General features: G+C 53.4%; 2 protein-coding genes across 5 annotated transcripts; both read left to right on the plus strand.

The window, feature by feature from the left end:
- The first annotated feature begins 1,949 nt into the window (after positions 1 to 1,949).
- On the plus strand, positions 1,950 to 7,578 carry Prss56 (serine protease 56). Its single transcript, XM_027397462.2, has 13 exons — positions 1,950 to 2,905; positions 3,465 to 3,572; positions 3,894 to 3,947; positions 4,050 to 4,239; positions 4,597 to 4,696; positions 4,783 to 4,942; positions 5,143 to 5,285; positions 5,520 to 5,682; positions 5,829 to 6,008; positions 6,087 to 6,251; positions 6,346 to 6,408; positions 6,714 to 6,820; positions 7,123 to 7,578. The coding sequence occupies exons 1-13, from the start codon at positions 2,803 to 2,805 to the stop codon at positions 7,393 to 7,395; spliced, it is 1,809 nt and encodes a 602-aa protein (XP_027253263.1). The 5' UTR covers positions 1,950 to 2,802; the 3' UTR covers positions 7,396 to 7,578.
- A 2,471-nt stretch (positions 7,579 to 10,049) lies between these two features.
- On the plus strand, positions 10,050 to 17,415 carry Chrnd (cholinergic receptor nicotinic delta subunit). 4 transcript variants are annotated; one of them, XM_027396078.2, is made up of 12 exons: positions 10,050 to 10,101; positions 10,311 to 10,465; positions 10,824 to 10,868; positions 11,473 to 11,582; positions 11,751 to 11,906; positions 12,122 to 12,231; positions 13,928 to 14,128; positions 14,618 to 14,729; positions 14,812 to 14,926; positions 16,132 to 16,336; positions 16,424 to 16,542; positions 17,233 to 17,415. In XM_027396078.2, the coding sequence occupies exons 1-12, from the start codon at positions 10,050 to 10,052 to the stop codon at positions 17,413 to 17,415; spliced, it is 1,563 nt and encodes a 520-aa protein (XP_027251879.1). The 4 variants fall into 4 exon arrangements, with proteins under 4 accessions (XP_027251879.1, XP_027251880.1, XP_027251881.1 ...); XM_027396079.2 differs by having other exon boundaries at positions 10,320 to 10,465; XM_027396080.2 differs by lacking the exon at positions 10,824 to 10,868 and having other exon boundaries at positions 10,320 to 10,465.
- The last annotated feature ends 78 nt before the right edge of the window (positions 17,416 to 17,493 follow it).

Genomic DNA, 17,493 nt, shown 5'->3' on the forward strand with positions numbered 1-17,493 from the left:
TTGGTACGAGACTCTTAAGACAAAATAAGAGTATCTTAAGACTCTACCTCAGCTGGGCGTTGGTGGCACACGCCTTTAATCCCAGCACTGGGGGGGGGGGCAGAGGCAAATGGATCTCTGTGAGTTCGAGGCCAGCCTGGTCTCCAGAGTGAGTGCCAGGATAGGCTCCAAAGCTACACAGAGAAACCCTGTCTCGAAAAACAAAAAACAAAAACAAAAAAAAAAGAAAGAAAAGAAAAGAAGAAGACTCTACCTCTACACCCCAAATTAAAATTTCCATAGGAATCTCTTCCTGGGGGAAGAGAAAGATTGGTCTGATGATGGCCAAGGGAGGTCCCTGCCTCCCAGAAGGAGGTTTCAGATTCTTCTGATAATGTATATGATCCCAGGAGTCAAGACAAGGATGGATCAGTGAGGGAGAGAACCCACATCTCAGCCAGGACTGCTCAGTCATGAATAATTTACCTTCTATTTAAACCTAAATCTCATGTCAGCACCCTCAGAGGACAGACTTGATGGGAGGGGCCACTGGAACCTTTACTTGTTCCCTGCCCAAGGTGACCACATTGAATAAGTTTGTCTCTTTAACTGGTGCATTGGTAACAGGTGTCCAAGCCAAGTTGTGGCTGTTAGAACCCAGTCTTTTATTTTAAAGCCCTCAGTAACACAGACTCCTCTCCCTCTGAGTTTGGAAGAGATGAAGGAAGACAACCTTTTATTTTATTTAAGAGATGTAGTCCTGTTTTGCGGCCCAGGCTAGCTTCCAAGTCCTGAGGCCACACAACCATCCTGCCTCCACATCCTGGAATTACAGGTGTGCACCACCGCACTGGGAATGTTTTGGAGGGCCTATGACTGGGAGCCACCACACCTTATGTAGTCACTGCCAGATACAGGGCAGGAATGCAGCTCAAAGCCACTGACCACAGCTTTCGGCACCTCCACCTGGTCTGTCCTGATTTGCTTCATCGTGGGGAGTGACATGCAGGGTGCAGAGGGGACACAGTGAGGGGGAGACCTTTAATGATACCTGTGTGACCCCTGATTTCTCCTCTTCTAGCCGCCCCACCCCCTCTCTCTTTCCTGGAGCAGACCAGCTATCTGCATAATACAGACCCCCCCCCTTCCATCCCCAGTACATGCCCAAGACACTAAGGACTTACAGATGGCCATAGACAGAGAGAAGGACATGGTGAGGAGGAGTGGAAAGAGGTCCTACACCTCCAGGCAAGGACAGAAACCTGCACTGCTCATCACAGGCATGTGTCTGCTCAGTCCTGGTGCTGAGGACAGCATAGGGACAGGGTGGACAAACACTGATCCCCATACACAGGGGCAGGTGGCGGATGACCGAATTCAGGAGTGCAGATAGCTCAGACTAGCTTGTGGGGGTGGGGCTTCTCAACTTGTAGGAGACAGACCTGAAGGGACTGAGATTCCAGGTCCTGCCCTGTGCTGTGTGGGTGAGAGAAGGGTGGGCTCCCCTCCAGCCAGCAGGGCCTTCAAAGCCTGATCTGCGCCAGGGAGGTAGACTGAGGAATGATGGATCCATGCTAACCACACTGGCCTGACAGGGCTAAGGCAGGAGGCCAGGAACCACACCCCTCTGCTAAGAACTTGGAGACCACATAAGATTTACCCTGTGATATGCGTAGTGTCATTAAAGTCACGCAGCAATCCACACCTAGAATTTTCCCCACCTCCCTGAATGCAGTGCAGTGGTAACAGAGGGGGAGAATGGGTAAGGACTGTGATAAACAGTCCTTTGGAAGAGAACACAACCCCTGGTCACAGTATGTCCCAATTCCTGTACTTAAAACCTTAATCAAAGTGACCCTGTTACCAACATAAATGGAGGTGCCAGGGGTAGTTTTTTGTTTTTACCAAGGGCTCCACCCTGCCCCAGGTGGTCACTGGGTACCAGGACAGCTGCCTATTTATGGTCCTTCTCTCAAGACTCCCTCCTGCCAGATCAGGGTCACAGCAACTGAAAACAATGCTGGACTCACTGAGCGGACAGGGACAGGGGTCTGAGAGGCTCAGAAGCTGCCGGGCCCTGCGCTCCCTGAACTGGGCCACAGTGGGGCCTTTCATCTCCCGCCTTTGCCTCTTCCCACTACCCCAGTGCAGCAATTACGGCGCAAATTAGGATACTTTGATCATCTTTAGAAATGGCCACATGGAGGAGGGACACTGCCAAGCAATTAGGGGCAGGGGGCTGGCAGTTCGGTGGCTTGCTTAGGGGGTGAGAATGCCCAGGACACCCACCCCTATCCCTTGCTCTCATCCTTCCAAGAGTGCCTGCCCCCAGCATAGCAGTGAACTCCCCAGGGGGGCAGAAGCAGATGGGGATACCCCCTCCCAACCCCTGCCCACCAGTCTCCCTCTGCCTGGCCCCCAGCCCAACCGTCAGCTTTTCTTCCCCAACTCAGCCCCTTTGAAGCAGCCGCAGTAACAAGGGCTGCTTTGAGAGCAGTGGGGGCGCTGAGAGCTGGGATGATGAGACTTCAAAGGTGAGGGTCGAGCCCACTACCTCATTCCCTTGCCCAGTCCTGGCTGCCCTCCCACGCACCCCCCCTCCCCGCTTCTGTCCTCTATATAGCCCCCAGCACCATTTCCCTGAGGGCTCCCCGGATGTGAGGGCCAGGTGAGGTGCAGACCACTGGAAAAGGGTAATTTAGTGTAAGACAACAAACAGGATCAGACGGTTTGTGGGACACAAATCCTGAGCCCAGGAAGAATCACAGGAGAGGGTGGACTCCAGGAAGAGGACAGGGACTCCTGCCTTGGCCCCAGGTCACCATGCTGCTGACTATGTTGCTGCTGCTGCTGCTACTGTCCCCAGACTCCCAGACCGCCCATGGGCATCCACTGTACATGCGCCTGTCCCCCAGTACCCTGCAAGGTGAGCCGGGCTGCTCTGAGGAAGCCACTGGGACGGGAGGGGCATAGAGGAAATGAGATTCCGGGCAAGAAAGATGAGCTTGTCACTCACACTTATGAGGACCTGTGACCTCTCTCAGCCCACCTGCTGGGAGGAAGGGCCTGGAGTTGGAGTATAGGAAGGAAAGGAGGGGGCAGATGGCCTCCCCCAGGCAGCAGAGGCGGCAAGCGCTGCCAAGGGGCTCCAGAGTTAGCAAATCAGAAGATCCAGGGCAGCATGCCTTGGTAACTCAGGCCCAAAGATGGATACCTCAAACACATTTACTGGGTGTCCGTGGGAAGTAATTTTCCTCTGAAGTCTTTAAGAAAGAAACTTTTCAGAGATTCCAGCCCAATTCAACTGAGCAGTGGGAACCATCTGCCCTGAGGGCTGGACCTCAGGCCTTGGCCCCTGTGCCTATCTCTACATCCCTGGTGCTCCAGGAGCCTACCCTGCTTCCCCATAGTCTCCCTAGACAGGGTTCAGGAAGACTGAGGCTCTCTGTCAAGGAGATGTGACTTTGTGTCCCATGTTCCAGCAGTCTTGTCTGCCCAGGGGACTCAGGCATTGCAGGCTGCCCAGAGGCGCGCCCAGTGGGCCATAAAGCGTGTGTTGATGGAGATCCAGCACAGACTGCATGAATGCCAAGGTTGTACCACACCCCAGCAAGCTCATGCTATTACACGGGACTCATTCCCTTGTCCATGCCCACCCCTTAGTTTTAGGTTCCATCCTCCTTGGAGTCAGACTAGTTTTGAAGGTCCAAGTGGAAGGGGTATGCCAAACTTGAGGCATAACAAAGAGGACAGTGTGGGCTCATGTTTTCACAGTTCAAGGCTGCTCAAATATTACCTATGTGCTATTGGGTGGGCCAAAAGGGGAGTGGTTAAGAGACAAGGCTCAGACCCCTCATAGGGTGGAGGATCCGTAAGAGGGCGGCAGTGAGGCTCTAAGTATTGTTTCTCAGCAGGACCTGGCCGCCACAGACCTCAAGCTACCCCTCTCCAGGACCCACCCGAACTAGGTGAGACTAAAAGGCTCCAAGGAGCAGGGCTGAGAGCGAGGTGGGCCTCCATGTGAAGGCAGCTAGAAATTTTCCTTCATGACGCCGTTTCTGACATTCTAGGACCATGTGGCGAAAGGCATCAGGGCGTTGCCAACGTGACCCGGGCTCACAGCCGTATAGTCGGGGGCAATACAGCTCCATCCGGGGCCTGGCCTTGGTTAGTGAGGCTACAACTTGGAGGGCAGCCTCTGTGCGGCGGCGTCCTAGTGGCCACGTCCTGGGTGCTCACGGCTGCACACTGCTTCTCCGGGTACGTCGTCGAGATCCCAGGCACCTGCCCAGCAGGGCTACCCAGTCCAGAAGGAGTCTAGCGCCCATGGGCCAAAGCACAGCGGAGCAGGTCTCTGCTGCCCCCTAGCGGAAGCTGACTCCCAGCCCTGGGTCTCAAAAGGCCAGCGGCCGGCTGAACCCAGGATGGGAGGGCACCACACCGTGTATTCTCCCGCTCTGGGGAGCCTCCCGCTCCGAGGCCTCCCTCTCTGCCCCTAGGACCACAAAAGCCACATTTGCAGGCTCATTGCACGGTACTGCGCGAGGGACTGAGGCCCCAGGGGGCCTTACAGCACCTCTGACCCTGATGCGTGTCACCTTCTGCTCATTCGAGCAGGGCCTCGAATGAGCTTCTTTGGACTGTGACGCTAGCCGAGGGACCCCAGGGGGAGCAAGCGGAGGAAGTGCAGGTTAACCGCATCTTGCCCCACCCTAAGGTGAGGAGACACGCCCTGTGTCCTCAGAGCTGGGAGCAGCACCCCCAAACCTCTCCCTTGACCTTCTACCACCACCCGCTCTCCAGTTTGACCCGCAGACCTTTCACAATGACCTGGCTTTGGTACAGCTGTGGACGCCGGTGAGCCCAGGGGGGCCGGCGCGCCCCATATGCCTACCCCAGGGCTCTAGGGAGCCTCCTGCAGGGACCCCCTGCGCCATCGCAGGCTGGGGGGCCCTCTTCGAAGGTATTGCCTGGGTAAACTGCAAGTGATAGTGGTAGTGGACGAAACAGAGAATGAGTGAAAGTAAGCTAAGGAGATGAAGTTGGAGGGGCGGGTGAGGGGGACTAGAATGTTGTTCCAGCTCACAAACGGAGAGCAAGTGGGAGGATCTCAAGACGCAGCTTCTGCCTTCCAACCCCGGACCCCTACATTCTTTCCTGAAGATGGACCCGAGTCTGAGGCGGTGAGGGAGGCCCGCGTTCCGCTGCTCAGCGCAGACACCTGTCAAAAGGCCCTGGGCCCTGGGTTGCGTCCCAGCACCATGCTCTGCGCTGGTTACCTGGCGGGGGGAATCGACTCATGCCAGGTATGAACTCAAACTGACAGGGGGCCTTGGAAGGGCGGCTCCTCTTGGCTAGATAGCCCTCTTCTCTTTGGGGTCTGGCTGATAGCTCCTACCAACCGCTACGTTTTCGTTAATCAAATGAAAACAAGTGGTAAACACAGAAGCGGCCAGAGCCGCCTTCCCCATCAGGAACGACACAGGCATAATTCAGAAACATGGTGAATTCATTGCTCTTTGTTGATTCTGGTCCCTTAGGGTGACTCCGGAGGTCCTTTAACCTGTTCCGAGCCCGGCCCTCGCCCCAGAGAGGTCCTCTTTGGAGTCACCTCTTGGGGGGATGGCTGTGGGGAGCCAGGGAAGCCTGGTGTCTACACCCGTGTGGCCGTATTCAAAGACTGGCTGCAGGAGCAGATGAGCGGTGAGCACCCCCTGCCAGCAATGGTCCCTCAGACTGCCAGACTCTGGACAAGCCGGTTTCCACCCCTCTGCTCTGATCTCTGGAGGAGTTGAGGACGAGTGATTAGTAAGCCCACACGCAAGGGGTGACTTGTCATCTGCTTGCAGCGGCCCCCTCCACTCGCGAGCCCAGCTGCAGAGAACTTCTAACTTGGGAGCCCCCGGAGGAGGAGCGGGTCCCGGATGCCGCGGGGCTCTGCGCCTTCTACGCGCGCCTGTGCCCGGGGTCCGAGCTCTCCTGTGCGCACCTGGCGCTCCAGCAGTGTTTGCAGCGCCGGCGGCGGTGCGGTCAGTCCGGTTCTCCCTGCTCGGGGTAGGGTCCGGGACCCCCTGGGACGACCGCTCAGACCTTTGTCCCACCCTCAGAGCTGCGGTCGCTGGCTCACACGCTGCTCGGCCTGCTGCGGGGCGCTCAAGAGCTGCTCGGACCCGGGCCGGGGCTGCGACGTGGAGTCCCCGCGCCTGCTCGCTCGGCTCCGTCGCTCCGGGAGCCTCCCGGCCACAATGTCCGAGAACAGCAGTTGTACTCAGGTATCCCGTGTGCCCCAGCCAGGCCTAGGCCCTACAGACGCGGGGTCGTGCTCCCTCGCCGAGGCGTGCCTCCTAACCACGAAGTCTTTCCCAGGATCAAGAGTTGCAGGAACCTGGTTCCAGAAGCCAAAGCCAGAGCGGCGCGCGGAAACAAAGGGTAATGTTGCCCCCTGCCGGCCTTCTAGAGAGGTGGTGGGATTGTCGGCTAGAAAGCCCTTGGGACAGAGAAGACCACGCGCGCTCTGCGCTCTCTTCCGGGAGAACAGATGACTTTTTAGGCCGACTGACACTGAGCCCTCATTGGTGTCAGATAGAGCCACTCTGCCTTGCATGACCACGGAATCTCTGCCAGCCTCAGTTTCCCTATCTGGAGCTCGCAAAGGATGCGGGCACTGGGATGTCCACCCCTAGCACCCTCTGTTGTCCGTTTTCTGATAGTTTGGGGATCTCCCTTTCTCGCAGGCTGCCCAGGGTTGGAGCCTCTACAACAGAAGTTGGCTGCCATTCAGCGAGCACATGCCTGGATCCTACAGATCCCGGCTGAGCACTTGGCTATGAACTTTCACGAGGTAGGTCCCCAGGCTCCCTCACAGAGGCCTGGGAAGGCTCACCTGACTGGAGCTCGGTGCAGAGAAGGGACAGGGGGATCCAGTTTTCCGGGGGTGGTGGGCTGGAATAACAGGTGAATATGAAGATAGGAGGTAGAAAGGTAAGAGGAAAGAGCTCTTATGGACATCCACCTGATCCGGACATTAGGGAAACTTTGGGGAGAGAAGGGGGAGGGGCTAGGCTCTAAGTTGGCTCCTAGGTTCCAGGAGGAGGAAATGGTCCCCAGGTCAAAAACCTTCAGGAGTGGTTTTTCCCTCTGCAGGTGCTGGCAGACCTGGGCTCCAAGGCACTGACAGGACTTTTCAGAGCTTGGGTGAGGGCCAGCTTGGGGGACCAGCGTGTGGTCTTCAGTGGCCTGGTGGGCTTGGAGCCTTCTACGCTGGCTCGTAGTACCCCGCGGCTGCTAGTGCAGGCCCTGAAGGCCTTCCGCTCAGTTTTCCAGACAGAAGAGTCCCAGGAACCCTGGATGCGTGTGGGACAGGGACAGAGGCTGGGAAAGGAACACCATCGCCAACTCCAGCATCTTGTTCCCTGAGTCAAGAAGCTCTGTAAAGGTCACACTGTACCGAGGGGCTAAGGAGGTTGTATGAGACATGACAAACGCTCACTATCCCAGTTGATCTTGTATGTGTGAATAGAGTGGGGGTCCTGTACCTCACATGTCTTCCCAAATGTGTCACTAGACACAGCTGCTTTAATAAATGTTATTTATAATCTACATTAAAATCTGGAGCTTTATTGGGATGGGGCATTAGAAGGGAGAGTGGAAGGGCACAGCCTCCAGAAGCAGAGACGACAAAGGAGCTGGGAGGAGACAGGAGTGGTGACTCATGCTTGCAGTTCTAGAAACTGCCTCTGGAAACTGAGGCAGGAGGGTTGCTGTGAGTGGGGAACTGCTGCACAAGCATAAGGATCTGAGTGCAGGTCCTCAGCACCCAGGTAAAAGCCACGGGTGCAGCAGCACATCTGTAACCCCAGCCCTGGATGAAGAAGGGGCAATGTAGACAGACCCATCTCAGGAGTCCGCTGGCCATTCTAGCTGCTCCAGTCAAGCTGGGTTCAGTAAAGAATCTCTGTCTTGAAAAATCAGGTGGAGGGGTGCAGTTGGATGCCAGCAGTAACGACCGGGTCTCCCTTCTTCTGTGGCTTTCCTTGTCTCCCTCTCACTTCTGGAAACATGGCCTCTGGTGTGGCTGTCTCAAGTGGCTGATCAGTGATATGGAGGTGTGCAGGTCAACCATGGCAGAGGGAGTGGAGAGCAAGGCTGTGTGTGCTCTCCTGCCTGAGTGAGGAGAAGAACACCCTCATGGAGGAGGGCACAGAGACGCAGCAGGTGATGTGGGCCAAACCTATGACAAGATGCTGCCAGAACAGGACTGCCACTGTGTCCTCCATGGTGCAACCTATGAGACCAATGACAGCTAGAAGGATGACCTGCAGCTCATCTTCTGTGTCTCTCTAAGAGTGTCCCACCCCCGGATATGAGCAAAATGATGCCTGCCATCTCCAAAGATGTCATAGAGAAGCTGACAAGGGTCTAGTAAGAAATACAACAAATGAATACAAAGAGGTCAAGGACAGCTGCATCCTGGCAGAAGACAGTGACAGCGCTGTCATCTCCCTGGACAGCAAGTCTTTAGGAGCCACCTCCAACCCCTTGCTTAGAACAAAGAACAGCCTCAGACCTGCCTGTGGGTATTGCAGGTGGCTCCATTCTTGCCAGATCCTATGGGCATCCCTTCACTCCATGGCCAGACAGACTCCCTGACTCCTAGACCGGCAGCCTCCCTGCATCCCTGATGGTTCTACCTTTCCTAAATTGCTTTCCTCTCATGTAGAACAGATCACAATGTCCCAGGCACCCGATTTGAAGATGGGTTGCATTCTTTTAACATCTATCCCTACTGCCAGCTTCTAATGACAGTCATTACTCTGGGTAATGACTGTCTAACTCAGTGTATGAAGGGAAAGTTGTGGAAATGACGTCTCCCTCCCTTTTTCCTTGTTCTTGGCTACTCATGGAAGCAGCAAAGGTAAGAGATCTTCAGTTAAAATTAAGTAAATAAAGAAAAGAAAAGAAATGGGCCAGCGTGATGGCTTAGCAGGTAAAGGCACCTGCTGCCAAGCCTAGCAACCCGAGTTTGATTACCAGGACCCAAATAGTGAAAGGCAAGAATTAATTCCTTCTAGTTGTCCTCTGACTTCCACACATGTGCCATGAAACAAATACATACACACACATACACACACACACACACACAATAAATAGTTACATTTTTTTATTTTTAGAGACAGAGTTTCTCTGTGTACCCTCAGCTGTCCTGGAACTTACTCTGTAGACCAGGCTGGCCTTGAACTCACAGAGATCCACCTACCTCTGCCTCCCAAGTACTGGGATTTAAAGGCGTGTGCCACTCCTGCCTGGCTAATAAATGTAGTATTTTTAAAGACAAAAAATGCACAAGTAAAGGTGGGAAGTTATCAAGATAGCTCATCTGGTAACAGTGCTTGCTTAACAGGCCTGACATAACCTGAGTTCCCCTCCAGAACCCTCTCTATAAAGAGAGAAACAAGTGTGAGCTATCCCCTGACACATATACTGTGCTCTGTGCACACCTACACTCTTGCACAAACACTAATGTTAAATGAATAAAAATGTAAAGACAGATAAGATGGGGAACCATAGACTTGATCTCCACAGGCACACACACAAGCACAGACACACATGTAAACACACTAGACAGATGTATACACACCATACACATATACCACATGCACCAAAGAAGCTAGAGGCAGGGCAGCTGCTAACATGCCTTTTACCTCCCAAGTGGCAGCTGCTGGCCTATGTCACCACTCTATCCGTGGCTACCAGCATGGATATCACACACACACACACACACACACACACACACACACACACACACACACACACCACACCATATGTCTCCTCCACCACCCTACCAGCCCCCACCCTCTCAGCTATCTGTGACAATCCCTGTCTGGGATCTTTGCATCCTGCCCTTGGGCTCCTGCCCTAGCTGGCAAGCCCACCCCCCTCATCACCAGCCTTGAAGTATCAGATTGCGTTTCCGGCTTCTTCTTTCCAAACCCTGGAGCCAACCCAGCACCTGTTCCATTCCACAGCCAGCAGACTGAGGGAAAGACATAAGCCCTAGTCAGAGGTGGGGGATGGCAGGGCTTGTGCCCACACTGGGGCTGCTGGCTGTCCTTGTTGTGTGTGGTAAGGGTGGCCATGATTCCCTTCCTGGGGGTTCTCTATGCCCCCCTGCCCCCCCCCAGTATCACTGCATGGTCCCCTCCCTAAGATTATGCCTAATTCCCACTCCCACCCGAGCCTGACTTCAGGTATCCCACTGCCAGGGAGCAGTTGGCTTCCCTTTGTTCTGCCCTTCCTGGGTCCAGTGACCAGCACCCTGTTTCTCTCCCCAGCTCCCCCAGGCAGCTGGGGCCTGAATGAGGAGCAACGGCTGATCCAGCACCTGTTCAAGGAAAAGGACTACAAGAAGGAACTTCGGCCGGTGGCTCGCAAGGAGGACAGAGTGGATGTCGCACTAAGTCTCACCCTCTCCAACCTCATCTCCCTGGTGAGTGGACCATCCCGGGCTGGGCTGGGCTGGGGAGAGGAAGAAGAGAAGGGACAGTTGCTCTAGGCTGACCAGCTTCTCTTCCATGAACATGCTGGATGGCGCCGCAGGCCTATGGCTATCCAAAGCCATCAGCTCTGCCTTCCACTGTCACTGCAGGTCACTATGCTCCCCCAGAACTCACTTCAGCGCCCTGTGCCCTCTGCTTCTGTAGTCTGCCGTGGACCTCTATTCACTGCTGTAGCAGGCACTGTCCCTTCCAGCCGCCATGGTCCCCTGATCCCGGGCACATTAGTGAGTGGGTTTGGGTGAAAGCTCGATGGGAACCTTTGGGGACAGCCCTCTTGTCTGATTACAGAAAGAAGTCGAGGAGACCCTCACCACCAACGTGTGGATAGATCACGTAAGGACACCTGCTGAAGGTTCCTGTCCCTTGTGCTCACTTCTGCTAGGGATCCATGAGCCCCTGCCAGCACGCCTTTGGGAGAGTTTGATGACACAAAGCCCAGCTGCCCTTTTCCACTGGGGCCTCGCTAGCTCCAAGGACATGGCCAAGAAGACTAGGGTTTCCTCTGTGCTAAAACTGCCACTCTGTCCTGATTTGCTTTGTTGTTGTTTTGAGACAGGGTTCTCTGGCCCTATTTCCCTAGAACTTACGGTGTAGACCAGGCTAGCTTCAAACTCACAGAGATTTGTTTGCATCTGCCTCTCCATCACTGGGATTAAAGGCGTGTGCCACCACATCGGCCCCTGTTTGCATTAGAAGTGGTAGAGGTACATAACATCAAAACAAGCTTGCCCAGGATGGAAACTGCTCCTTAGCAGTGTGATACAAACCCTATACAACTGTCCATGACAGATCTGAGTCTCACTCTTTACCCTATCTCCCCCAAATTTCTTTTGTCCCAACTCCCAGGCTTTGTTCCATCTTCCCTAGAGAAGCGAGGACCACTGGGAAGGGTGGACAATGGCAGAGCACAACTCTGATGAGCCTTTTGGACTTCTAGGCCTGGGTAGACAGCCGGCTACAATGGGATGCTAATGACTTTGGGAACATCACTGTCCTGCGCTTGCCCTCCGACATGGTGTGGCTACCGGAGATTGTGCTGGAGAACAAGTTGAGAGGAGCCCTCCCAGACTGCCCTCCCTCGTCCTGCTTCCCTTCCTCATGCCCCTTAGCCTACACCTCCAAACCCGCCTGCCTGCCCTTCCTCTCCTGCCTCCTCTAGTCCTGCCAGTTCCTGGCTGCCCAGGACACACAGTGATCATGGTCCCCATCCCACAGCAATGATGGCTCCTTCAAGGTTTCTTTCGCCTGCAATGTACTTGTTTATAATTCGGGCACTGTGACCTGGCTGCCACCCACCATCTACCGTTCCTCCTGCCCTATCTCGGTCACCTACTTCCCTTTCGACTGGCAGAACTGCTCCCTCAAATTCAGGTGCGTCCACCTGAATGTCTCTCAGTCCAAAGCACCCTGCCAGGGCCAGGAGGTGGTGAATGAAACGATCTCAGGCAGAGGCCTTGGTCCCGTGATGACCAGAATCCCCTCGGGCCATGGTTCCCTAACTAGCCCTTCCCCCTCCATCACCACCTCCTGCCCCAGAAGCCCCATCCAGAGGCTCATGCCCACCCTTTGTCTGCTGCTCTCTCCAGTTCGCTCAAGTATACAGCCAAGGAGATCAGCCTTAGCCTGATGCAGGTGGAGGAAGATGGCCGTTCCTACCCCATCGAGTGGATTATCATTGACCCTGAGGGTTTCACAGGTACTTCAGAAACCGTGGTGGACTGGCCCTGAAGACACATACATTGTGGATGTGCACAGTCACACCAGCACCTCACACACTCACAGCTGGGACACCAGCATATGTAAAGGTACGGATAGACATGCAAACACAGCCTACACACCCACATTTACTGACCCAAAGAAACTCCAAAAGCAGAGCTGAAGGGAACAGAGATCCTCTTGTCACTACTACCCTCAACACACACAGGGGATACTTGTGAGTATGCCAGGGTCTCTGAGGATGGATGTGACTGGTACAGGGTGATCCAACCTTCCTGCACCTGGAGAGCCTGGGGATGTGGCTGGAGGTCCCATGAATGCGTGGAGGCTGCCACTGACTGCATCTGTCACTAGCTCAGCTCTGTGGGGCTTCTTGCTCAGCCCTGTCCAGCAGAAGAACCCGGGTCTTCTGGTTTCATGACTGGGACACCCTGGACAAGAGTTTTATCCTCCCTAAGGTCTAGGCCGGGGAAGAATGGTCAAGAAATGTCATTGGAGCTTTGGAGCTTAGGAGACAGACTCAAAAGGGCATGGTGACACACACCTGTAAGCCCAGCTCTTGGGAAGCAGAAACAGAACTGCTCCCATTTCAAAGCCAGTCTAGTCTAGACAGGGAGTTTCAGGCCAGCCAGGGCTGTAAACAAACAAACAAACAAACAAACAAACAAAAACCTAGCAAAACAAAAGGGGAAAAAAGGCAGTGTGGTGGTGTATACCTGTGATCCCAGCACTTCAGAGTCTGAGGTAGGAGGATTATGAGTTCAAAGGCAGCCTTGACTACATAGTGATACCATGATACCAGCCTGAACTGCAAACTCTAGGACAGAGAACATTCATTTGTTTCAGTTTAAGGACTACATTTTGTTTACCGTGTGTTGTGTGTGTGTGTGTGTGTGTGTGTGTGTGTGCTTGTACACACGATCACACGTGGACATACATGCCATAGCCACATGAGTCAAGATCAGAGGACAATTTGCATGAGTCAGTTCTCTCCTTCATGGGGGTCCCAGAGATTTAACTCAAGTGATCGAGCTTGACAAACACCTTCTGACTCATGGAGCCATCTCATTGGCTCCTGACAGTGATTTTTTAAAACGCTATCTTTAATTGTCACACACCTATTTTTGACTTGTAGCTTTAAAAACAATATTTATGAATCTATTTTATGTGTGCGTGTACATCTGCCCACCAGAAGAGGGCATCTGATCCCATGGGACTCTAACAGTTACAGACGGTTGTGAGTCACCATGTGGGTGCTGGGCATTGAACCCAGGCCTTCTGGAAGAACAGCCAGTGCTCTTCACTGCTGAGCTGTCTCTCTAGCCCCTTATGATAGCTTTTAAGCAAAAATACATTACTTATTTGAACCCAGTATGATTTCAGCTGCTGGGTTTTTTTTTTCCAAAGAGATAGAGGAAACAAACAAACAACAAAACATAAAAGAACCCTCCATAAAAAGTCACAAAGGAAAACTTCTTCCTCAGAGACTAAACTTGCTAGCCCAACCCCCAGAGATATACCCCACAGCACCCAAGACTCCTCCATACCTCAACTCCCTCAGATAGCACCCTAGCCTGCTTTGCTCCACCCTAGCCCTTCATTCTATCCCAAAAGTCCTTGGGCCCATGGGTTCCCTTCTCCAGCTTGATCCTGAGCTGTCCCTATACCTCCCTCAGAGAATGGGGAATGGGAGATAGTCCACCGGGCCGCCAAGGTCAATGTGGACCCCAGCGTCCCGATGGACAGCACCAACCACCAAGACATCACCTTCTACCTCATCATCCGACGCAAGCCTCTCTTCTACATCATCAACATCCTGGTACCCTGTGTGCTCATCTCCTTCATGATCAACCTGGTCTTCTACCTGCCAGGCGACTGTGAGCCTTAAACCCCACTTTCTGTCTCCCTGGCAGCCTCTTCCAAGGCTGCCTAGCACAGGTGTTCCAGCCTTGCCCTTCTCTTTGTGGTGAGAGGAGCAATGGCCCTGGATAACATTGTGTATAGGAACTCAGGCAGGAATGGCAGGCAGGCCTGGCTGGTCTTTGGCTTAGGGACTGCATGTTGGGGTTCTGCCAGAATGCCTGCCTGGGAGCTTTCCAAGTGGCAGGCTCTGGGCAAACATAATAGTGAGTGGTGATCGCTTACCCAGTGCCGTGCTTGCAATGCTTTGAGAAATAGGGATCTGAGGTGAGGGTACTTGTCCAGATCTCACAGCTAATAAGCCGTGGAGCCAGGATTTAAATTTTGACACAAGATGCTGTACCCTAAGATGCTTATGGTATTGTGAACAAGGGTAGCAGGACCCTGCTGTGGGGCAGACCTTGTGGACTCGGGGTGTGAGCTTCCAGCTAGGCCTTACTCTCCAGGTGGAGAGAAGACATCAGTGGCCATCTCAGTGCTCCTGGCCCAATCTGTCTTCCTGCTGCTTATCTCCAAGAGGCTGCCTGCCACATCCATGGCCATCCCCCTGGTAGGCAAGTGAGTATAGCCCCGCCCACAGCCAGTCCTGTCCATGCCTCTGCCCTGAGTCCTCAGCTACAGGCATGGTGTGTACCCTCAGATTCCTGCTCTTCGGCATGGTGCTGGTCACCATGGTTGTGATGATCTGTGTCATCGTGCTCAACATACACTTCCGAACACCCAGCACCCATGTTCTGTCCGAGGGAGTCAAGAAGGTGAGTGAGTGACCAAAGCTGGAAACCAAGTACTGGCCAGGAGGAACAGTGAGAAGTCCCAGCCACAGAAGCCCTGGTCCCATTGTGCAGAATGAGGACCTGGATCCAATCCTCAGCCCCACTAAACTTTAAACAATAAGGGGCCGGTTAGATGGCTCAGTGGGTTGGAGCACTTGCCACCAAGTTTGGCCACCTGAATTTGATACCCAGGACCCATGTAGAATAAGGGGAGGGTCAATTCCTGCACAGGGGGACATCTGCACACACACACACACACACACACACACACACACACACACACACACTCACACACACACACACACACACAGAGAGAGAGAGAGAGAGAGAGAGAGAGAGAGAGAGGATGCACATAAATAAATGTAATTTTAAAATTAAAACAAAATTAAGAAGCAATATTTTTTGGTGAGGACACAGAGGACATAGTGCTTGGGACAAGGCTATCTGTTCTCAGCAACTGCAGGCCAGCAGGCTCTTCTGGAACAAGCCTTCAGGGTGATGGTTCTGTAGCACTTCAATGGCTTTAGTCTTTAATTGCCTGAAGGGAGAGCTCAACATTTGGACTTCTATTTATTTGAGATGGGGTCTTACTATACAGATCATAAAAAAGGAGGAGGGCTTGGGTATATAGCTCAATTGGTAGAATGCTTGCCTAGCATGCACGAGGCCCAACACTGAAAGTGAACCCAGCCTGATGGCACAGGCCTATAATCCTCGTGGGAGGATCCAAAGTTCAAAGTCATGCTCAGCTACCTTGTGAGTTCTAGGCTAACCTGGGGTACATGAGACCCTGACTCTAATAAAGAAAAGGAGGAGGAGGGAGAGGAGGAAGAGAGGAGAGGAAAGAAAAGGAGGAGGTTGGGGTGTGGCTTGGTAATAAATTGTATGCTCAGACTCTCAATTCTCCTGCCTCAGCCTTCTGAATGCTGGGATTAAAGGTATGCACCCCCATCTTCAGTTTCTTTGTTTTTAAGATTTCTTTTCAGTGACTTTGAGCTCTGCTCAAATGAGTAATGAGGGAAAGCTGAAAACATCCTACATACCAACCAGTGGGGGATCCCGGAAACAGATGATGGGGTCAGCCTGGGAGCTATCTGTGGCAACCAGGGACATTAGAATGTGTAAAAGTGTAAAAGTCCCCCCACCCATTTGAGAATGACCTGCCTTTTGTTCCCTTGACTGTAAAGTTCTTCCTGAAGACCCTGCCCAAGATCCTGCACATGTCCCGTCCAGCAGAGGAAAACCCTGGCCCCGGGACTCTCATCCGGAGGAGCAGCTCCCTGGGATACATCTCCAAGGCTGAGGAGTATTTCTCCCTTAAGTCCCGAAGTGACCTCATGTTTGAGAAGCAGTCAGAGCGGCACGGGCTGGCCCGCCGCCTCACCACGGCCCGTGAGTTCTGTTAGCCTTAGAGCCTGGCCCCTGTGTGGGAAGAGGGCATGGATGGGTATCACTCCTGCTCCTGACCAATGTCCACAGGCAGGCCCCCAGCAAGCTCTGAGCAGGCCCAACAGGAGCTTTTCAGTGAGCTGAAGCCAGCTATGGATGGAGCAAACTTCATCGTCAACCATATGAGGGACCAAAACAGTTACAATGAGGTGAGTGACTTGGGCTCACCATGGAATCAGATGTCCAAGAAGTATATGATCAAGAGAATTCTGTCTTCCCTCATATACTTCATACCTCATATGCCCATTTAGATGAAGAGATGCATGGTGGGTAAGGATCCCTGGCTGTATGTTTTCCCAGGAAGGCAGAATTCCTTTGTGACACCTCACAGCCACTGGGCCAGGCGTAAGCTCAGGGGCCCAAACAGACACACAATCCTACCCCACCAGGACACATTTCAAGTATTTCTTGGGTCCCTTCTTTCTGCTCAGATGCTCCAGACAATGTCAGATGTTTTATTAGGTTTGTTTTATTATTGTGTTACTTTTGTGGTACTACGGATTGACTCAGAGCCTTATGAATGCTGGGAAAGCGCTATATGCCACAGAGCTACACCCCTGGCCCAGCACCAGACCTTTAATGGCAGCCATACTGGGTTGTTTACTCTTAAGCAATCTCTTAACAGTTCTCCATTACATACTCCTGCTCACACACGGCTGGAGGCAGCCTTGAATGTCTTGGACTATCCTGACCCACCCTATCTGATGCAAGCCTGAGGTGGCCCCACAGACACATAGAAGCCAAGTCTATTATGCCTCTATTTCTGTGCACTAATTAGGGGTATGGGCCTGCAGTCTGAGGACCTCCCTCACGCCCATGTGTCTTGCCCCTCCTTGTAGGAGAAGGACAACTGGAACCAGGTGGCCCGCACAGTGGACCGTCTCTGCCTGTTTGTGGTGACACCCGTGATGGTGGTGGGCACAGCCTGGATCTTCTTGCAGGGTGTCTACAACCAGCCCCCAGCCCAGCCTTTCCCCGGGGACCCCTTCTCCTATAATGAGAAGGACAGGCGCTTCATCTAGAGCAGGCATGAGCAGACAGCCAGGAAGACAGTAGTCTGAGAAGAGCAATTAGTTCCTGGCCTTAGGCTTGGGCCTAGC

Source organism: Cricetulus griseus, chromosome 2 (assembly GCF_003668045.3).
Source record: "Cricetulus griseus strain 17A/GY chromosome 2, alternate assembly CriGri-PICRH-1.0, whole genome shotgun sequence".
In the NCBI taxonomy this organism is placed as follows: domain Eukaryota; kingdom Metazoa; phylum Chordata; class Mammalia; order Rodentia; family Cricetidae; genus Cricetulus; species Cricetulus griseus.